At 30.0% G+C, this 18,324-nt stretch overlaps 4 protein-coding genes across 4 annotated transcripts; 1 reads left to right on the top strand and 3 right to left on the bottom strand.

Moving 5' to 3' along the window:
* Positions 1-3,389: 3,389 nt before the first annotated feature.
* On the bottom strand, positions 3,390-4,596 carry LOC135948645 (uncharacterized). The gene is made up of 2 exons (XM_065498017.1): positions 3,879-4,596; positions 3,390-3,819 (listed from the first exon to the last, which is right to left on the bottom strand). Exons 1-2 carry the CDS (start codon positions 4,459-4,461, stop codon positions 3,545-3,547), a joined length of 858 nt encoding a protein of 285 aa, XP_065354089.1. The 5' UTR covers positions 4,462-4,596; the 3' UTR covers positions 3,390-3,544.
* Muted (muted) lies at positions 4,468-5,147 on the bottom strand. The gene is made up of 3 exons (XM_065498018.1): positions 5,038-5,147; positions 4,701-4,972; positions 4,468-4,644 (listed from the first exon to the last, which is right to left on the bottom strand). Exons 1-3 carry the CDS (start codon positions 5,057-5,059, stop codon positions 4,474-4,476), a joined length of 465 nt encoding a protein of 154 aa, XP_065354090.1. The 5' UTR covers positions 5,060-5,147; the 3' UTR covers positions 4,468-4,473.
* A 739-nt stretch (positions 5,148-5,886) lies between these two features.
* PSR (Bifunctional arginine demethylase and lysyl-hydroxylase PSR) lies at positions 5,887-7,997 on the top strand. Its single transcript, XM_065498019.1, has one exon. It carries the CDS (start codon positions 6,054-6,056, stop codon positions 7,269-7,271), a length of 1,218 nt encoding a protein of 405 aa, XP_065354091.1. The 5' UTR covers positions 5,887-6,053; the 3' UTR covers positions 7,272-7,997.
* A 2,461-nt stretch (positions 7,998-10,458) lies between these two features.
* On the bottom strand, positions 10,459-16,042 carry Sar1 (Secretion-associated Ras-related 1). The gene is made up of 6 exons (XM_065498020.1): positions 15,869-16,042; positions 14,886-15,081; positions 12,638-12,757; positions 12,448-12,513; positions 11,711-11,946; positions 10,459-10,932 (listed from the first exon to the last, which is right to left on the bottom strand). Exons 2-6 carry the CDS (start codon positions 14,926-14,928, stop codon positions 10,816-10,818), a joined length of 582 nt encoding a protein of 193 aa, XP_065354092.1. The 5' UTR covers positions 14,929-15,081; positions 15,869-16,042; the 3' UTR covers positions 10,459-10,815.
* Between the last annotated feature and the right edge of the window lie 2,282 nt (positions 16,043-18,324).

Genomic DNA, 18,324 nt, shown 5'->3' on the forward strand with positions numbered 1-18,324 from the left:
AAATCTTAAGTCACTCTTATATCATTAATAAGAGGTCCTAAAGGAAAAACGACAATAATCTGTGATCACTCATATTTCATACTAAACATCGTTTTTTAAATCAAAATCTAAAATATTCATTATCGTTAATAAGAGGTCCTAGAGGAAAAAGGAATATAATCTGTGATCACTCACATTTCCCACCAAATATCGATTTTTATATGAAAAATCTAAAATCACTCATATTTCGTTAATAAGAGGTCCTAGAGGAAAAAGGAAAATAATCTGTGATCACTCATATTTCCAACCAAATATCGATTTTTATATGAAAACTCTAAAATCACTCTATATCGTTAATAAGATGTAATAGAGGAAAAACGACAATAATCTGTGATCATTCATATTTCCCACCGAATATTGATTTTTATATGTAAATCACTTATATATCGTTAATTAGAGGTCCTAGAGGAAAAACGACAATAATCTGTGATCACTCATATTTCCCACCAAATATCGATTTTTATATGAAAAATCTAAAATCACTCATATATCGTTAATAAGAGGTCCTAGAGGAAAAAGAAATATAATCTGTGATCACTCATATTTCTCACCACATATCGATTTTTAAATGAAAATCGAAAATCACTCATATATCGTTAATAAGAGGTCCTAGAGGAAAAACGACAATAATCTGTGATCACTCATATTTCCCACCAAATATCGATTTTTATATGAAAAATCTAAAATCACTCATATTTCGTTAATAAGAGGTCATAGAGGAAAAAGGAATATAATCTGTGATCACTCACATTTCCCACCAAATATCGATTTTTATATGAAAATCTAAAATCACTCATATATCGTTAATAAGAGGTCCTAGACGAAAAAGGAATATAATCTGTGATCACTCACATTTCCCACCAAATATCGATTTTTATATGAAAAATCTAAAATCACTCTATATCGTTAATAAGAGGTCCTAGAGGAAAAACGACAATAATCTGTGATCATTAATATTTCCCACCGAATATCGATTTTTATATGAAAAATCTAAAATCACTCATATTTCGTTAATAAGAGGTCCTAGAGGAAAAAGGAATATAATCTGTGATCACTCACATTTCTCACCAAATATCGATTTTTATATGAAAAATCTAAAATCACTCATATATCGTTAATAAGAGGTCCTAGAGGAAAAAGGAATATAATCTGTGATCACTCACATTCCCCACCAAATATCGATTTTTATATGAAAAATCTAAAATCACTCTATATCGTTAATTAGAGGTCCTAGAGGAAAAAGGAGTATAATCTGTGATCACTCACATTTCCCACCAAATATCGCTTTTTATATGAAAATTTAAAATCACTCATATCGTTAATAAGAGGTCCTAGATGAAAAACGACAATAATCTGTGATCACTCATATTTCACACCAAATATCGATTTTTTAATGAAAAATTTAAAATCTCATATTTCCCACCAAATATCGATTTTTATATGAAAATCTAAAATCACTCATAATCTTTAATATAAGGTCCTAGAGGAAAAAGGAATATAATCTGTGATCACTCATATTTCACGCCAAATATCGATTTTGTAAAATCTAAAATCACTCATAGATAGTTAATAATACAATTTAGCGATATCTATTTCCTTTTAAAATTGCTAAAGTTAGATAAATATAAAAATCTGGCATTTCTATATACATATTTATATTACACGGATACGGAATTTAGTCAATACTTTCACAATTGCACACTTCCGTTGAATGTAGTTCCGTTTCGTTTATTTATTCATGTAATTTTTTATCACATTTGTTTTAGATCAAAGTAAAATAAAAAAAAATTCCATTAAACATTTGTCAGTATTGCCTCTGATTTTGTTGTTTAATATTTTTCCACAAATCATATATTTATCTTCCGGATACGGAATCTTGCAATTATTACTTACTTCCGCTTCGTAATTCGCTCATTCTCTCTCTCTTTTAATTTCTCTTTCTCGTTTCTCGTATTTAATAGTTCTTACATTTTTCTTTTCAGTTCAATTTCGCCGGTTTACAATTATATTTGTTTCTGATTGATGTTAAATGAAATTAAAAGAAACTTTTAATTACAAATTAGTTTATTAGTAAAATAATGTTAACGCGAGTTTAAATTATTGTGTTCAATAAAAAATATATTCAATGAATAGAAAAAATGTGTGGAATAAGATGCTTATGTTTAGTTTAAGAACTTTCCTCAGGTTGCGTTTAATACGATTTGTTGAACAAGTGCAATTAAAGTTTCTCAAGTTGAATAGGTAAAAGGAGGCAATAGAAAATTATTTATAGATGATAATTGAACTAATTTTCTTAAAAAATAATTGTAATACATATACAAAATAAGTGTAAAATTAGTATTTTTAAAGTAGGTCTTGCGTGAAATATGAATGACAAAATTGCGCCAAAGGCTTAAGAAAATGTAAAAGAATGTGAAAACAAGATGTTATGTATAAAGGTAAAAAACTATATAAATAATATGGCCTGTTATTGTTTCATAGTGTTTTCCAAGATAAAAAAACTATTTTCGTTTTATGTAAATAGTAAAAATAAATGTGTAATATATCAAGTACAAAACAAAGCAGAATTTTCATCCAAAAAGCGGAAGCGGCTGAGCTGTAAGGTAAGAAATGTCCAGTGATTATAATACATTTTTAAATTCTTTTAATTTATATGAACAATTTTATTTTGTGAAATTTCCTTTTTATAAATGTTTTAATTGCAAAATTGGATATCAATTCGAAAGGGTTAAAAGTTAACGGTAACGCTAGTTTGGATTAGCGGAAACGGTATTTTAATGACAACTTTAATTTTTAAATTAAATCAGGTATGTGATGAAAATTTATTTCAAAACGACAAAAGCTGTGATATGTTTGAATCGTTTTCAAATTCGAATTTGTTTCAAAGGGAATACCTATATCGAAATTAAATTTTCAAATTAATTAAGGTAAACAAATGGAGAGTTACTTATTTTGTTGTGTTTTGCTTTAAAAATTATGCGGAATGAAACAAAAATTGAATATAAAATCAATCGAAATTCATCACACCTAAATCGATTTTGAGATTGATTTCAGTTTTGTAAACTATCGTTTTTCATCACATGCCAGAATGTGATATTGCACTAGATTGAAATTCTGAAGATTTCTATACACTGTAATTAAAATCAAAGATATATATTTTCAGAATTTTAAATTTTTTATAGAATATCGTTAACCGTATTGACGATTATATCGGTAAAATTGTTTTAGGAGCAATGGTTATTGCAGTTAGTTTGGTAACAGTAGTCGATCTGAAAGGGTATTTTAGGAATAACGGTAGTCAACCTCGGTGAAAACTATGATAAATAAGCAATAAATAAACACATTCAATATTTTATAATGTGTAATACCAAACAAGGTTTTAAAATATATTAAATAAGTGGGAATTTAAATATAGTATATATTATATTAACTTTAACATGATATTTTTTTATATATGTAAATATAAATAAGACAGACAATAATGTTATTAGCTGACTTAAGTCCTCTAGTCAGCATGTATTTTTTTATTTGATGGCGCAGTTTTCTTCATGGCCTCATTAACGGTATCTACCGTGTTGTCGTATTCATGGAGTTTCTTTGCTAAGAAGTAAATTTCAGCCAAAGCAATAATTAAAGCGCACATGATGCCCAACAATAAACGTAGACCAAATTCCATATTGCCAATGATTAGATTTATGCCAAGAAAACCAAAAGCAAAACCTGCCGCTACCGAGAAGACGAACTGTAGCACTGCTATAATTTGGCTATTTATAGCTTTGACTGTAAAAACGATGAAAAATTTAATACAAATTCATTTCATTACACTTAAGAGTACTCACTTTGATAGGCCACAGTATCCTCGGGATAGTGTTGGAGTACGGCATCTACATTTTTTGTCATTTTGCGATATTCTAAATTTTGTTGTTCATCACGCAGTCTTTGGCAGCGTGCCTCCAATTCAGGGTTTCTTTTAATGATCTCATTCTGAGGTAATTCCAATTGACAGGTTTCTAAAACATCATTTAAGTATACGTCCAAACCTTGATCTTTGCGCAGTTTTGTCAAAAAATTACTTAACCAACGTAAATCACTTAAATATAAATGCAAGTCTATATTTGATTTGGTATTTTTGCTGTTATTTGTGGATTTATTCTCTTCCGGGATTTTAGTTGAATTCTCGGAAATTTCCTCTTTAAGTAATTCTTTCAAAAGTTTTAAATTAATAACCTGGGTTTTTTGTGTGGTGTTTTCTTTTATAATCTCTACATTTGAGGACAGTTGTATAGCATGACTTTGTAGAAATTTGCGTATATTTTCGGGTACTTCGTTTAAATGAGTTTTATGTTTTTCCAGTAAATCTATAAGGTTTTTGGAGGCTGTTACCTTAATGCGGCTATCTTTAATGGTTGTTATAGAGTCCATTTTATAAAATAACTACTTGGGTATATTAAGTTTTAATTGTAAATCTGTATACAATTCTGCAATTTCTTCTTCCTTTACAGCAAAGGAGTTTTCCACTCGTTGATAATTATGTTCAAGTTGTTTGTTAATGTCTTCTTTACGTTGGGCTCTATTTAAACGGGCTTCTTTTAAACTATCGCTGGGCTGTAAGAAAATGTATTATAGTAAAAAAATATTACATATTGTTAAATCAATATTACCTCATTTGGTTTTTGTAATTCATTTACTAAAGTATCCACTTTCTCTAACAGATTTTTAAGTTCTGTTGTAATTTCCTTCAAATTAGCAGCTCCTAGATTAATGCATCTATCAGATATTTCGTATTTGAGTGCACCTACAGTTTCTGTCACTTTAAATAGAGATTCTATTTCAGAATCGTTACGCTGTGCTTCGAAATTATTAAGAAATGCTTCTATTTCACCATTAACAAATACTCTGTGGTCTAATACGCGATATTGGGCGTTGTAAATATCTAGAAGAGGACAAGGATAAACGGGTAAATTCCTTTAATTTTATTAATTATTAGAATGAGTTTACCTTTTCCAAGCTGTGTTATCATTTTTCTTTGCCTGCCTATTTTGAAAACGTCACATGATGAAAGTCTTATAGGTGTTGCCAATCAAAATAATCGAAAATTCAGAAATAGTGTAGAAAATCGTTAAAAGCCTAAAAATAATATTAAAATATAATAAATAGTTTTAATTTTAATTTAAGTACAACAAAGACAAATATTTTATTAACATATGAAAACTACATTCCGTAGTTTCAGTTTGCAAAAACATGACCTTTTACCAAATATATATGAATATTTCTTCGATTAAATCAAATTTACTAAGTTTACTATTGAAATATAGTATATTCTGAGTTTTTAAAGTTTAACAAAAAAAAAATACATTCATAGCATTTACTTGGGGGTCACACAATGAAGTTTTGCCTTTCAAGTTTTAATACACTCATACTTTTTTACTAATACACTCAAACTTTTTTATTAATACACTCACACTTTTAAGAATTGAAACGAACTTGCATTCAAGTTGGTGTTTCAATTTTCAATCAAGAAAACAGCTGATTACATTTTTTTTACACAATTCGTACTAAAAGAAATTCTTACGGGAATAGGAAATAAGATTTCGTACTGTTGGCCACTGTTTTAGTATTTCCAACAAGAAACACTAGTGAATTTGACAATTCAAATGAAGAAAAAAATAATGAGCTGTGGAATCAAAACCATCTTTTAATGAATACGCCTTGTTGGATGACTTGGTTCTCTCAAATTAATTTTAATATATTTTTTGTAAATTTTAAAAACGCTTTACTGGCCACACTAAAAATTGCCAACCATTTGTTAGGAACATTTTTAATAGCAGGGAAACCCATAGAAGAAAACACACATTTTGACAGAACGTACGTGCATTTTATAACGGCACCAAAAAAAGCATCTGGTTGAAAAAAAAGAAACATCGCGAAATTATTGTTAATTATCTTTACAGCCAAAATTTCATTAAAATAATTGTTAATTTTATTACTAACTGAGGGAAAAGCTTGAAAATAAGATGAGTGAAGAATTTAAGCTGCCAAAACGTTCACGGAAACGTACACGTGAGGTGAAACGCAAAGCCAGACCAGAATTGGACAAAGAAGGTTGGACGGCCTTACGCTATGCCGAACGCTTTGAACCCTTTTGTGAGGTCAAAGACAATGTTGAACGCATTAATGAGCGTGAGGTTAGCAACCAAGAATTTATAAAACGTTTCGAGGAGCCCTATCTGCCGGTGGTGATTGAAGGCTCTCAACAAGGTTGGCAAGCGCTGGAAAAGTGGACACTTCCACGTTTGGTCAAAAAGTATCGCAATCAAAAGTTCAAATGCGGCGAAGACAATGAAGGTTATAGTGTTAAAATGAAAATGAAGTATTACATAGAGTACATGAAGACGACAAAGGATGACAGTCCCTTATACATATTTGACAGTAGTTTTGGCGAGCATCACCGTCGCCGCAAATTGCTGGAGGACTACGTGGTGCCACAATATTTTCGAGACGATCTGTTCAAATATTGCGGTGAAGATCGCCGCCCACCGTATCGTTGGTTTGTCATGGGTCCAGCCAGATCGGGTACTGGAATACATATTGATCCTTTGGGCACCAGTGCTTGGAATGCTTTAATCAGCGGCCATAAACGTTGGTGTCTATTTCCTACGCAAACTCCAAAAGATTTGCTAAAGGTGCCCTCAAATTTGGGAGGCAAACAAAGAGACGAAGCTATAACCTGGTTTAGTACCGTCTATCCTCGTACAAAGCAATTGGATTGGCCAAAGGAATATGCCCCCCTGGAGATTCTACAAAAGCCGGGAGAAACTGTTTTTGTGCCCGGTGGCTGGTGGCATGTTGTATTGAATCTGGATGATACTGTAGCGATTACGCAAAACTTTTGCAGTCGCACCAATTTCCCCATTGTGTGGCACAAAACAGTACGTGGTCGTCCAAAGTTGTCGCGTAAATGGTTGCGTGTATTACGGGAAAAAGAACCGGATTTAGCAAAAGTAGCTGAGAATATTAATATTGATCAAAGTACGGGCTTTGCCTCCGACAGTTCCAGCAATTCCAGTTCATCTTCGTCGAGCTCTTCATCTTCGGGAAGCGACACTGATGCCGAAGGCAATAAGAGCGACGACGATTCCTGTTCCTCTAATACTGATAGTGGTCAGGAGAGTTTAACTGCCAAAAAGAAAAAGAAGAGACGTATGGGCGGCAACATGTCCTCAAACTCATGATGTCCGCCACATTGGTGGCGATGTAGTAGAGGCAATCAATCTGACGATCATTCGAATTCTTCAAATCAAGATAATCAACCCATAGAGGAGCTGAAGCCAGAAAAGAGTCACAACTCTCTGGTTAAATATCTCAATTGGCGTCTACTACATTTAGGTCTTATAGAAAATAGTTAACATTTTATTATTACCACTATACTATAACATAAATCAATTAGCAGTTGTTAACCATAATTACACGATTAATAATATCATTTACTTGTTCCATCAACACCCTTCCATCAGCTAAGGGTTGCTATTTACATATATATCATCTGCTAAATTAGATTGTATTTTAGATTTTAGAAAACCTTTTGAATTTATCATTTCTATTTTATTTGTAATTTTTTTTAGTTGACCTTTTCTTAAATTTCTTTTAATTTGATTTTCTTTTATTGTTTGTGTTTTTTTACCTTGAAGTATTTTTATAACTGAACTTTCTTTACTTTATGAATCATTTACATTTCAAATCGCCCACCCATGCACATGATAATCTCATTTATTTAATATGTGCTATAATTTGCCGTCTTACACTGGATATCACTTTTTTTGTTGTCTTTTAATTCTTGTAATAATTTTCAACATTAAATAAGAAAATAATGTTTCTGGAGCATATTGATTTGATTATCTTTAATTAACTAAATTTATGACTAATAATAACAACAATAAAACCAATTTATTTAATTTAAATGTGTATTTTTCAAATATGTGTGTGATTATGTGGTTTTAAAAATGACGTTTTTGGTGGTTTAATTTGCTTGACATTTCAGTATTACAAACGTCACGGACAAATATGTTGCATTACGAATATCGTATGGTAAATCATACTAAAGGTTATAAGACAAAAATCAATGCAAACATTTCAACAAGAAAACTTTCAATTACCTTATTTTAACATTATTTCCTTTTAATTGAAACAATTTCTTTTATAAATTATGTTCCAATTACGACAGTGAACCACCCGAAAATCTTGGGTGTCACTTTTCATAGGCTTTTTACCTCCACAGGACACGCCACTACAATCACGCATAAACTTCGAAATAGGAACAAGGTTCTCAAGGCACTAGCCGGCAGCACTTGAGGTATGGACAAAGAAACCTTGCTAGCAACCTACAAGACTATTGGCCAGTCAGTGGTTAACTATGCTGCTCCAGTGTGGTCGTCTTCGTTAAGTGATATTCAGTGGAGAAATAATCAAAGCTGTAAAAATTCAGCCTTAAGGACAGTCACAGGCTGCCTCCAAATTACCTCCGAACACGACCTTCACGAATAAACTAAGATTCTACCAGTCAGGGAAAATAACGTCATGTTGACTTTATGACATCCTTCTGGGATGTCACTAGAGGAGTTATCCAAACTTCAACATCACGCAGTTGGAGTCTCCCCCGAGGTATGTCAGACAAGAAAATACGAGGAGCGCATATTTGACAGCCTTGAGTCGTTCAAGCACAACTAAGATCAGGATGGAGGAACATGCGGCAACGGTATATGCGGGACCGTGTCGTCAACTTATACCCAGCATATGGTCAAGGTCCTCATGACATCCTCCACATATTCAACTGTCCAGCAACCCCTACTTCACTACGTCCAGTGGATTTATAGACCCACATAGAAGTAGAACAATTCCTTGGCATTGATCCATATGCAGAACCCCCTGATTAAATATTGTACAATTTGTTATGCTGTTACAACAACAAATGTTAACCATTTACTGCAATTACCGTTACAGCCAAAATACAGTTACCGATATAATCTTAAATTCCGTTACCTTTAATCACCGTTATAAATACTCTATAAATATAAAAAAATACCACCTTGTTCAACTTAATTTTTGTACATTTGATTACTAAATTAATTCAGGATGAAATTACCGTTACTGCTAAGCTACCGTTTCCGAAACAACAGCAAATATGGGGACCGAAATAATTAAAATTAGCATTACCTTTTAGGAGTTACGAATCGGTAGCGAACATTGGTTAAAATACATTTTTTGCAAAGAAATTTCAGTAAAAAGAAGTGGTGCTATCGTAATTTTGGACCGATTTTTGTCGGTATGTTATTTTGTTTCAAGAGATCGGTGTGTTCGGAAATGCATCATTTATTTGTGATTAGTGGACCGATTTTTGTCGGTATGTTATTTTGTTTCAAGAGATCGGTGTACAAAATATTGGGCCTGTTCGGAAATGCATCATTTATTTGAGATTAGGTGACCTACCTACCAGTTGATGCTGCTTTATTGATGTTTATTTGTGCATTAATGAGATGAAAAGTTAAATTGTCATATCCTACAATTTCAAAATTGTGTGCAGTAACTTTTTCGATAGTGATATGCATCAGAAGCAGTGGAGTGATTCATTATTGAACAGACCCATAGTTGTTGATTCACCAAGTTTCCATTGAAAATAAATACAGTCAAACTATGCAATCATGACGTATGCATGATGACGTCAGATTTTATGCGTTACCATATTAAAAACATACATACTTAAGGCATTACACAGGTACAATGAAATTTGGAGTGCAGCAGTAATCATAAAACTTACCCTATCAAACTTACCTTATCAATTCATAAGACTAAACTGTTTTTCCTCTAATTAAAATCCAAACGTTTGCAATAACAATTTTCAGAAAGCTTATATCCTCTTTCACTGATATACCATTAATAACAAGAATCATCTTAAATTTACGTAAAAAACAAGCAACAATTTAAAAAATGACATATTTTGTTTTTATTTAGGATATTATTTTTTTTTGTTTTGCACAGAGAATCATTAATTAGAATATTTTACAAGACCAAAATATTTACGCTAAATAAAATTAATAAAACTTATAAATGAAAAGTGAAATAAAATAGAATCTAAAACAAAAGAAATGTTTTTGCAACTAGAAATAAATTGAAAAAAATAATCTAAAAAAAAAATTAATAAAAGCAAATGTTGTAATGGATATAACTTCCTTTACATTTTGTAGACATCACAAGAGTATCTTAAATATTGTATGGAATAAAAGATGCATCAAAAAGAAACGACTAAAAAGCATTTTTTTAAATAAAAATATTCCTTTTACGCTATTTTTGCGTTCAAAAAATAAATTTGCTTGTTCTTTATATTAAAAAATTGCGCCTTCCCAGTAAATTTTTAAATTTCATAGATATTTTTCAATTTTTTTCTTTTATTGTTATTATTTATTATTATTATTATCTTTATGGTTTTTTTTTGTTTGTAATTTGCTGTTGTTTGTTTGTTTATTTGTTGATTTTTTTGTGAATGAATAGTGTGTAACGTCTGTCTTCTGGGTTTGAGTGTTGAAGAGTGTGTGTGTGTGTTTGCTGTTGTTGTTGTCTGTATGAGAAGGAGAAGGAGGGAAAACAATGGCTGCTGCAGTTACAAATATTGTATAATGCTTCTTAATTGATGTAAAAATTAATAGAAATTTTTGTATATTCATGTTTTTTGTTGTTGTTGTTTTGCCACCACAATTCGATTTTCAAACAACCAAACTACACAACTTAATCAATATACTGCGCTAACCAACGGAAACCTTCGCCATAACCTTGTCGTTTCAGTACCGAGCACATGAACAATTCCAAGGGACGACCGGGCAAATCTGAGCGTGCTACTTTACCCTGTAATTAAAAATAAAGAATTTGTTTCAATTCATATAGTATATGTAGTTAAAATCAGTGACTGTAATAGTTATTAAGTTTTTAAAGTATTATAGCTAGTACTTTTTTAAAAAAAATGTTTTTTATAAAAGTACCTTTTTAAAAATATGTAATACTTTTTTTAAAAATACCTTTTGGATAATAACTCTTTTCTTAAAAGCACCTTTTTGAAAAATGTATCTTTTTGAAAATAATACTATTTTTAAAAAGTACATTTTTGAAAATATGTAATACATACTTTTTTTAAATGTATCTTTTTGAAAATAATACTTTTTTTAAAAGTACCTTTTTGAAAATTATATTTTATTTTTGAAGATAATACATTTTTTAAAGTAGGTACATACCTAAAAAAAATATATTTTTTAAAGTATGTATGTATATTTTTAAAAATAGTTCTTTTTTGAAAATATGTAATACAAATTTTTTTTAAAAAGTACCTTTTTTTAATAGTACCTTTTTGAAAATAATTCTTTTTTGAAAAATGAAACTTTATAAAAATAATAATTTTTGGAAAAAAGTACTTTTTTAAAAAAAGATATATCAAAAAAGTAACTTTTTGGAAAAAAAATTTTTAGAGTTTACTATTACTTTGTTGAAGAATAATAACCACGATAAATTCTTAGTCCCATTTTCTCAATCTACGTTATTATTATTTATCGTGAAGATATTGAAGACATTGGGAAAATCGAGCTTAATCTTGGAAATTATCATAAAAGTGTCATGTAAAAATGATATGTACCTTGCCGGTGGTTAATTGATAGAGACCAAAAACATTTCTAAGTTCATCTTCGCTGGCAGCACCGGGTTTATCGATTTTGTTGCCCAAAATCAGTACAGGACAATTTGACAAGGCCTCATCTGTGAGAAGGGAATCTAATTCATTTTTACTTTCTTGGAAGCGACCACGATCCCAGGCATCTATCAAGAAAACGATAGCATCCACAGCTGGGAAATAATCTTTCCACACACGACGTGCTATAACAGAAAACAAACATATTCATTAATTATATTATTAATTAAAACTGTAATTAAATTTGGTATCACAACCATTCTCAACAATAAGTTAACATAGATTTTTTATGGAAAGCAAAGATTGCAAGATTAAATGCCTGACGCGAATATTGTATTGTATTTTATTTTTGTTTATAAATATATTTTCCTATTTTACACCTGTAAATGGTGTTTTGCGCTTATCTGAACAAAAACATTCTCAAAAGTCAATTCAATTTGTTGATAATATTGTACTGAATGAGTATGAATGAGTGCATTGCTATTCACCTAGACTTTTAAACAAAATTGCATAGTCATTTAATAAATATGTATTTAATATTCGTATGCACTCGTACTAGTTCCCGTATATTAACTTTAAAGTTGTTTTATATATTCACTTATTGCTTTGTTCTATTTGTTTACTCTGAGACAAATATGAAAACAAAATAAATGACATGCAATGTATGTAATTAAAAACAAACTCACCTTGAGTGTGACCGCCCAAATCGAATGTAGTGAAACGCATATTGCCAATAGATAATTCTTCCGATGCTAAATGGGTTGAAAGAAATAAAATAAATAAGGTTTAATATTACATCCTTTAAAATAATTAAATATTGAAAATCATTGATTTTCTGTATAAATGAGTTTAAAAAATGTTGTGTTTAATACTTACTGGGATGCAAAGTTGGTACATGTTGGGCTAATTTATCATCTTTGAGCATGTGCAACAATGTTGTTTTACCAGCATTATCCAAACCAAGGAACAATAATTTACCAGATTTTTTCCAAAGACCTATTTGTATTTAAAGAAAATAATAATTATTTATTTAATTAAGTTCTAGAAATGTGCATTTATAGGTATTTTATTATTAAACTTTATTACTTAATCAGTATTTAAAGTTTTTTTTTCTCGTCATCAGTTTTGCTCCAAATATTGGTTATACATATTTGCACTTATTACTGCTCTATAGATGGTAATGGTATATATTAGTTTTCCCTTTATTTCAACAATATTCATACAATTTATATATTATGGATCCTTCTAGATAAGGAAGTTTTTATAACAATGTATGTCTGTGGTTAAAATCAACTTCCGAAGATATCTTACGGAAGCAACTTTATGTCAAACAATTGTCAACAATTTGTCAAATATTTTCGAGAGTTTTACAACCCCCACTGTTTTGTTTAGGTCCAAAAATAGTTAGCCAGGGAACCTATACAAACCAATTTTATCTTAACTATAAACAATGACAACAAAGTACACAATTTGAAGGCTTTAATGTAATAAATTTACAAAAATTGAATTATAGAACATAGGAAAGGTATCCCATGACATGTCCAATTTTAAGCGTAAGTGACGATGGGAGGATTTCCGTATAAATTTATAACTATCGAATAATATGCCAATATTTTAATGTTTAATGAACTTGTACAATATTTGAATAAATAAACGTATTTTTTAGATTTTTTTTTAAAAAACAAACACAAACTGCGAAGCGTTTTGCTTGTCTGTAGATACACCCAGTGTCTATGGCGTGAATCGAACCCGAAACCGCCAGATTGATAGTCCAGAACACTAACTTCTAGTCTATTGGGCACCCATTTTATTTGACTTAATACAAGTATAACTTTTTTTCTGGCTTACTCTTTATATAGGAAAGTAGTGCCTAGGGTTTCTAATTTCCCGGACTTTTTCCATTCCCGGGATAAATTTTAAAATCTGCTAATTCCCGGGAATTTTTAAATCAATCGGTCAGATCCAATAACATATGCGAAAAAAATAATTCGGTTGGCAACAAATTATAACGAATCTGTTTTATCCGTGCAGAAGGAAACATATAAAATCAAACTTAAAACCGAAGAATAATTGACGGTGTCGGTATTAGGTCTTGAAAAACCGCAGTATCGGTTTAAACCGAACATGAAATTCTATACTAGTGAGTAGTATGAAAAGCTAATAATCAATTTTAGACTTTACGATCAACCATTTTCATTTCGATTTTTACTGTCGATTAATCGAACCCAATAATCGATTTTTTAATAATCGATCTGCATTTTTGGGGACTATAGCAAATGACCCATATACGCTATAATTACGGATTAGAATCACATTTTGGAAGAGTATTATAAGTCCTTTATATTGAGGTGCACATTTTATAAACCGTAACGGCAAACATTTGACAATTTTATGGACAAAATTTCATAGCACTTTTTATACAAATTTCTTAAGTTTGAAAAAAATTCGCTTTAAAAAATTAGGTCCTCCGTAAATATTTTCCGTTGTCGGCTGAAGATTAATTAAACATATTTTGAGAATTATGAAAAGTTTTACAGACAGGAATAACAATTTCTAAAACAGGACTGTACATATTTAAAACAATTTCTGTTGATCCATAATCCAATTGGAAATTAAATTAATTGGTTTTTATTCAAACTAAAAAACATAATGATAACAGTCGGTTTTAACACCCTTTTTAGTGTAACAAAAGTTAAGATAAAGAAATTTGAAATGGATATAACAAATATTTACATATTACTTTTGTAATAATATCTATCTAAATATTCTAAAGTTATTTAACAAAACACAGAATGTAAAGATAAATCATAAAAAAACAAAATTTTTGGTCAATAAACTCTTTTTGTAAACGCTTATGTCAAAAAGCCAAATGTCAAAAACAGCATAAGCGGCCAACACAGACAATACGTTCATAAATGAGCATGTATTATTTTAACAACGATGGCATAAACGTTAACACATGTTGAGGGTAAAATTTTGTTGATATGTATATTTTACTTATTAATGCTTTGTTGGCAACGGCCATTATAATTAATGCATAATTAAAACAAACTAATATTTGCCAAAATTAAATTGTATGTAGGCCAAATAGTATATTATTGGCCGTCCGTGTTTAGCTACTTACCCAAGTATCCTAAAACACCGGTGAACCAATCCCAGATGAACATTTTGTATGTTGTGGTTTTTGTGTGCTTTTATTTTACAAAAACAAAAAAAAGAAGAAAACGGGAGCAGGGAGGCAGATTTGATGGATTTGTTTGTAGGTAACGAATGTACAAGTGCGGCAGCGGCGTTGACTGTTCTTTTTGCTGCTTACTAAGCTAAAAGGAAAAAGACAATAAAAAGAAATATGAAAAAAGAGAAATTAGACACAATACAACAGTGATGAAAATTATGACATTTCCAAAACAATTTAATAAAAGCTAAAATGATGAAGCAAACAAACGACTAAGGAAAACTGTATGCAACAATTTATAAAAGTTTATATAAATAATCGCAAGCAAATATGTACTAAATGTAATAGTGCAGTGGCCAGGAAGTTGATTGAACGACCGACCCATTTCTATAGATAAGAGATTCAACACAAAGAAGTAGGAGGTACTCTAGTAGATAGTAATATAAAAAAAAATTAAACCAAATCGACTAGAGACAACAAAACCTTGACACAATTATGGTGTACTAGTTTTTTTATATACAAATGTGTATTAATAGCTTTAAATTCCGGGGGAATATGATTTAATAAATATATGTTTCATCATACATTGACTTTTGCACTTTAGACTTTTTTTACTCTGCATAATGAATGAACCCTTTGACAAACTTACTAGGGGTTAGTTACTAGAGTTAAGGCAAAATTCAGGAAATTATTCAGTTTCCTTTTTAGCGACCTCGGGATTTTCACTTTACTACACTTCACTACTTTTTTTTAAATTTTTTAACCAATCATTAAGATACTAATCACACCACCACTACTGTCTACTTGTCTGCCAACGAACCAGCCAGTCAGCGTATATGCGTGTTTCTTTCTTTTCTAATTTTTCTTATTGTTCCCTAGAAAATAGTTTTCTTTGTTTTTGTCGCACAAATTATGCTTGATGGTTTGCTTACCTAATATTTATTAAATATTAAAATAGAATTATTAATTTTCAACTAAATGATGAAAATTTGCAATTAATTTATACAAAAAGTTTTCCCTTTATTAATTTTTTCACTAATTCTCCCGTATTTTTTTCTTTTAACCACGAATATTGAAAAAGAAGACACGACAGCAGCAGCTGGGAGTAGTTGCTAAAAAGAGTAGTATTCAGGAAAAAGTACTGTGAGTGTATGTTCAGTGTGTGATGAAAGTGGAATGCGTAATACAATGAGTTTGTAAAAATGTGTAGAAATTGATTAAACAATTTAATTGCAAAGATAAGAAAACTATTGCAAATTATTAAAAAACAATTTACAAAATGGAATTATTATTAAACTACTACATATTATTAATAAATATACAATAATTTTGGGTTTGGCCAGTAGTTGAAAACAACGGTCAATTTATTGAAAAGTGATGCCAGATTATATAATCTTTTTAGGGTATTTTATATAGTTTATGGAATTTTTTTAATACATATTTGGTCAATTCACAAGGTCTCTTATCATGTCATATTGTCATAATGTCCTAATATTTCACAATGGTTTTTATTGTTTTTCAAGTAAAAAATGTCCTAAAATAATAGTACTCTGTATGCTATGTTTATTGTGTTATCGTAACCAACCAGTAGAGACCTTCGCCGAATGCCTAACTTGGGGGTTACACGATCAAGTTTTGCCTTTCAAGTTTTAATACACTCACACTTTTTTACTAATACACTCACACTTTTAAGAATTGAAACGAACTTGCATTCAATTTCTCATTCAAGTTGGTTTTCAATTTTTCTTTCAAGAAAACAGCTGATTACAGGTTTTTGCCCAATTTGTACTAAAATTGTTTTCAAGTTGCGTGCTGCCTACGTCACAGCTTTCAATTTTTATAAATTTTGACAAACAGTATATGTAAAAGACTATCAAGAAAAACTTGATCGTGTGGCTGCAGTGTAAGTGTCGTTAAGCCGAGCTGCCGTGTCGACAATATGACTGATAAGAGACCTTGTGAATTGACCAATTAAATTTATTGAAAAGCTCATCATTTTGAATATGTTTTATAAAGGTATTTACAAACGACAGTGCTGAGTAATAATATATGTCAGAAATTGTATTCGATTTTTTGATAATACAAATGATTTTTATGATATCAAAAACTTTTTATTTTCATATGCTTCGGACATGTATTTATAAATACAAATAAGACAAACAACAAATGCGAAGAATGTCTATAAAATAAATAAAATTTGCAGAAAAACATCAATATAAAAAAAAAATATTTTTCAAAATGATTTCTAGTCAAAACGGACCCCTATTTTCTCAATCTCAGGTTATTTTTTATCGTGACGATAAACTGACAGTTCTCATGCAAAAAAAATGTTAATTGGAGGTTTATCGTTACGAAAAACGATAACCAGATATTCAGAAAATGGGGGAGAGTATGCTAATACAATGTAAACATATCGCTCATTTGCTGCAACAACGTCATAACTCAAAATCCGGGTGTTTTGAACTGAGTAATACAAAATATGCGCCGTTTTTTAGTCTTTCATATAGTTTTATCAGTTTAAAAAAAAATCAATTATTTTAGGTATGAGAGTGTTTGTTCGTTGTAAACGACAAAATAAAAATTCATGTTTTCTCGTATATTTGACAATTAAAAATTTGGGTTAAATACAGATTAGAAAGATATTAATATCTAATATTTAAATCAGGTTTTATTTCTGAAATCGCATGATTTGTTAAAAATTTTTTTAAGAAATAGTAAAATGTCATAATACATTAAAAGCCGTTTTTCTCGAACCGACTTTTTTTTGAATTATGACGTTGTTGCAATGAGCGATATGAAAATTTTATATTTTTATTTTACTATTTTCTTAATATGTATATTAGAGTGACAATCAGTTGTATGGAAAAAAATTTTATTAAAATTTTGAAGAGTGCCGGGTGGAATATTGTGTCATTAGGCCTAAAAGTTAAGTGCTGAAAATTTTAGCCAAATCGGACAACGATTTCTGGACGCGCATCGAGGTCAAAGTTCAGATATATGCTAAATTTTACTATTTATATGGAATAAATAGGTGAAACTCGTTAACTTTCTGCATTGTTTTCTAGAAATATGTAGATTTATTTATATTAATGAATATTACATTAAAAAAAATTTTTGGAAATTGACCCTGTATCTCCTTTGGGTCAAAATGACCCAAAAACTGTATTATCGCCAAAATTCGGGAAAAATGCAAATTTTTCAGTTTTTGTAAAAATTTTGCTACTAAATAAATACTTTTGCAAAAGAATCGAAATGTGTACGTAATTATAGTTGTAATGAGATATAATTGACAAAATTTGGTTAAAAAATGTTAATTTATTACAATTTTACCATACCATTAAAGTGTCTCAAGCCACTTGAATAAGAAATTTAGGAAAAAAAATAAAAT

This window comes from Calliphora vicina, chromosome 1 (genome assembly GCF_958450345.1).
Source record: "Calliphora vicina chromosome 1, idCalVici1.1, whole genome shotgun sequence".
Classification (NCBI taxonomy): domain Eukaryota; kingdom Metazoa; phylum Arthropoda; class Insecta; order Diptera; family Calliphoridae; genus Calliphora; species Calliphora vicina.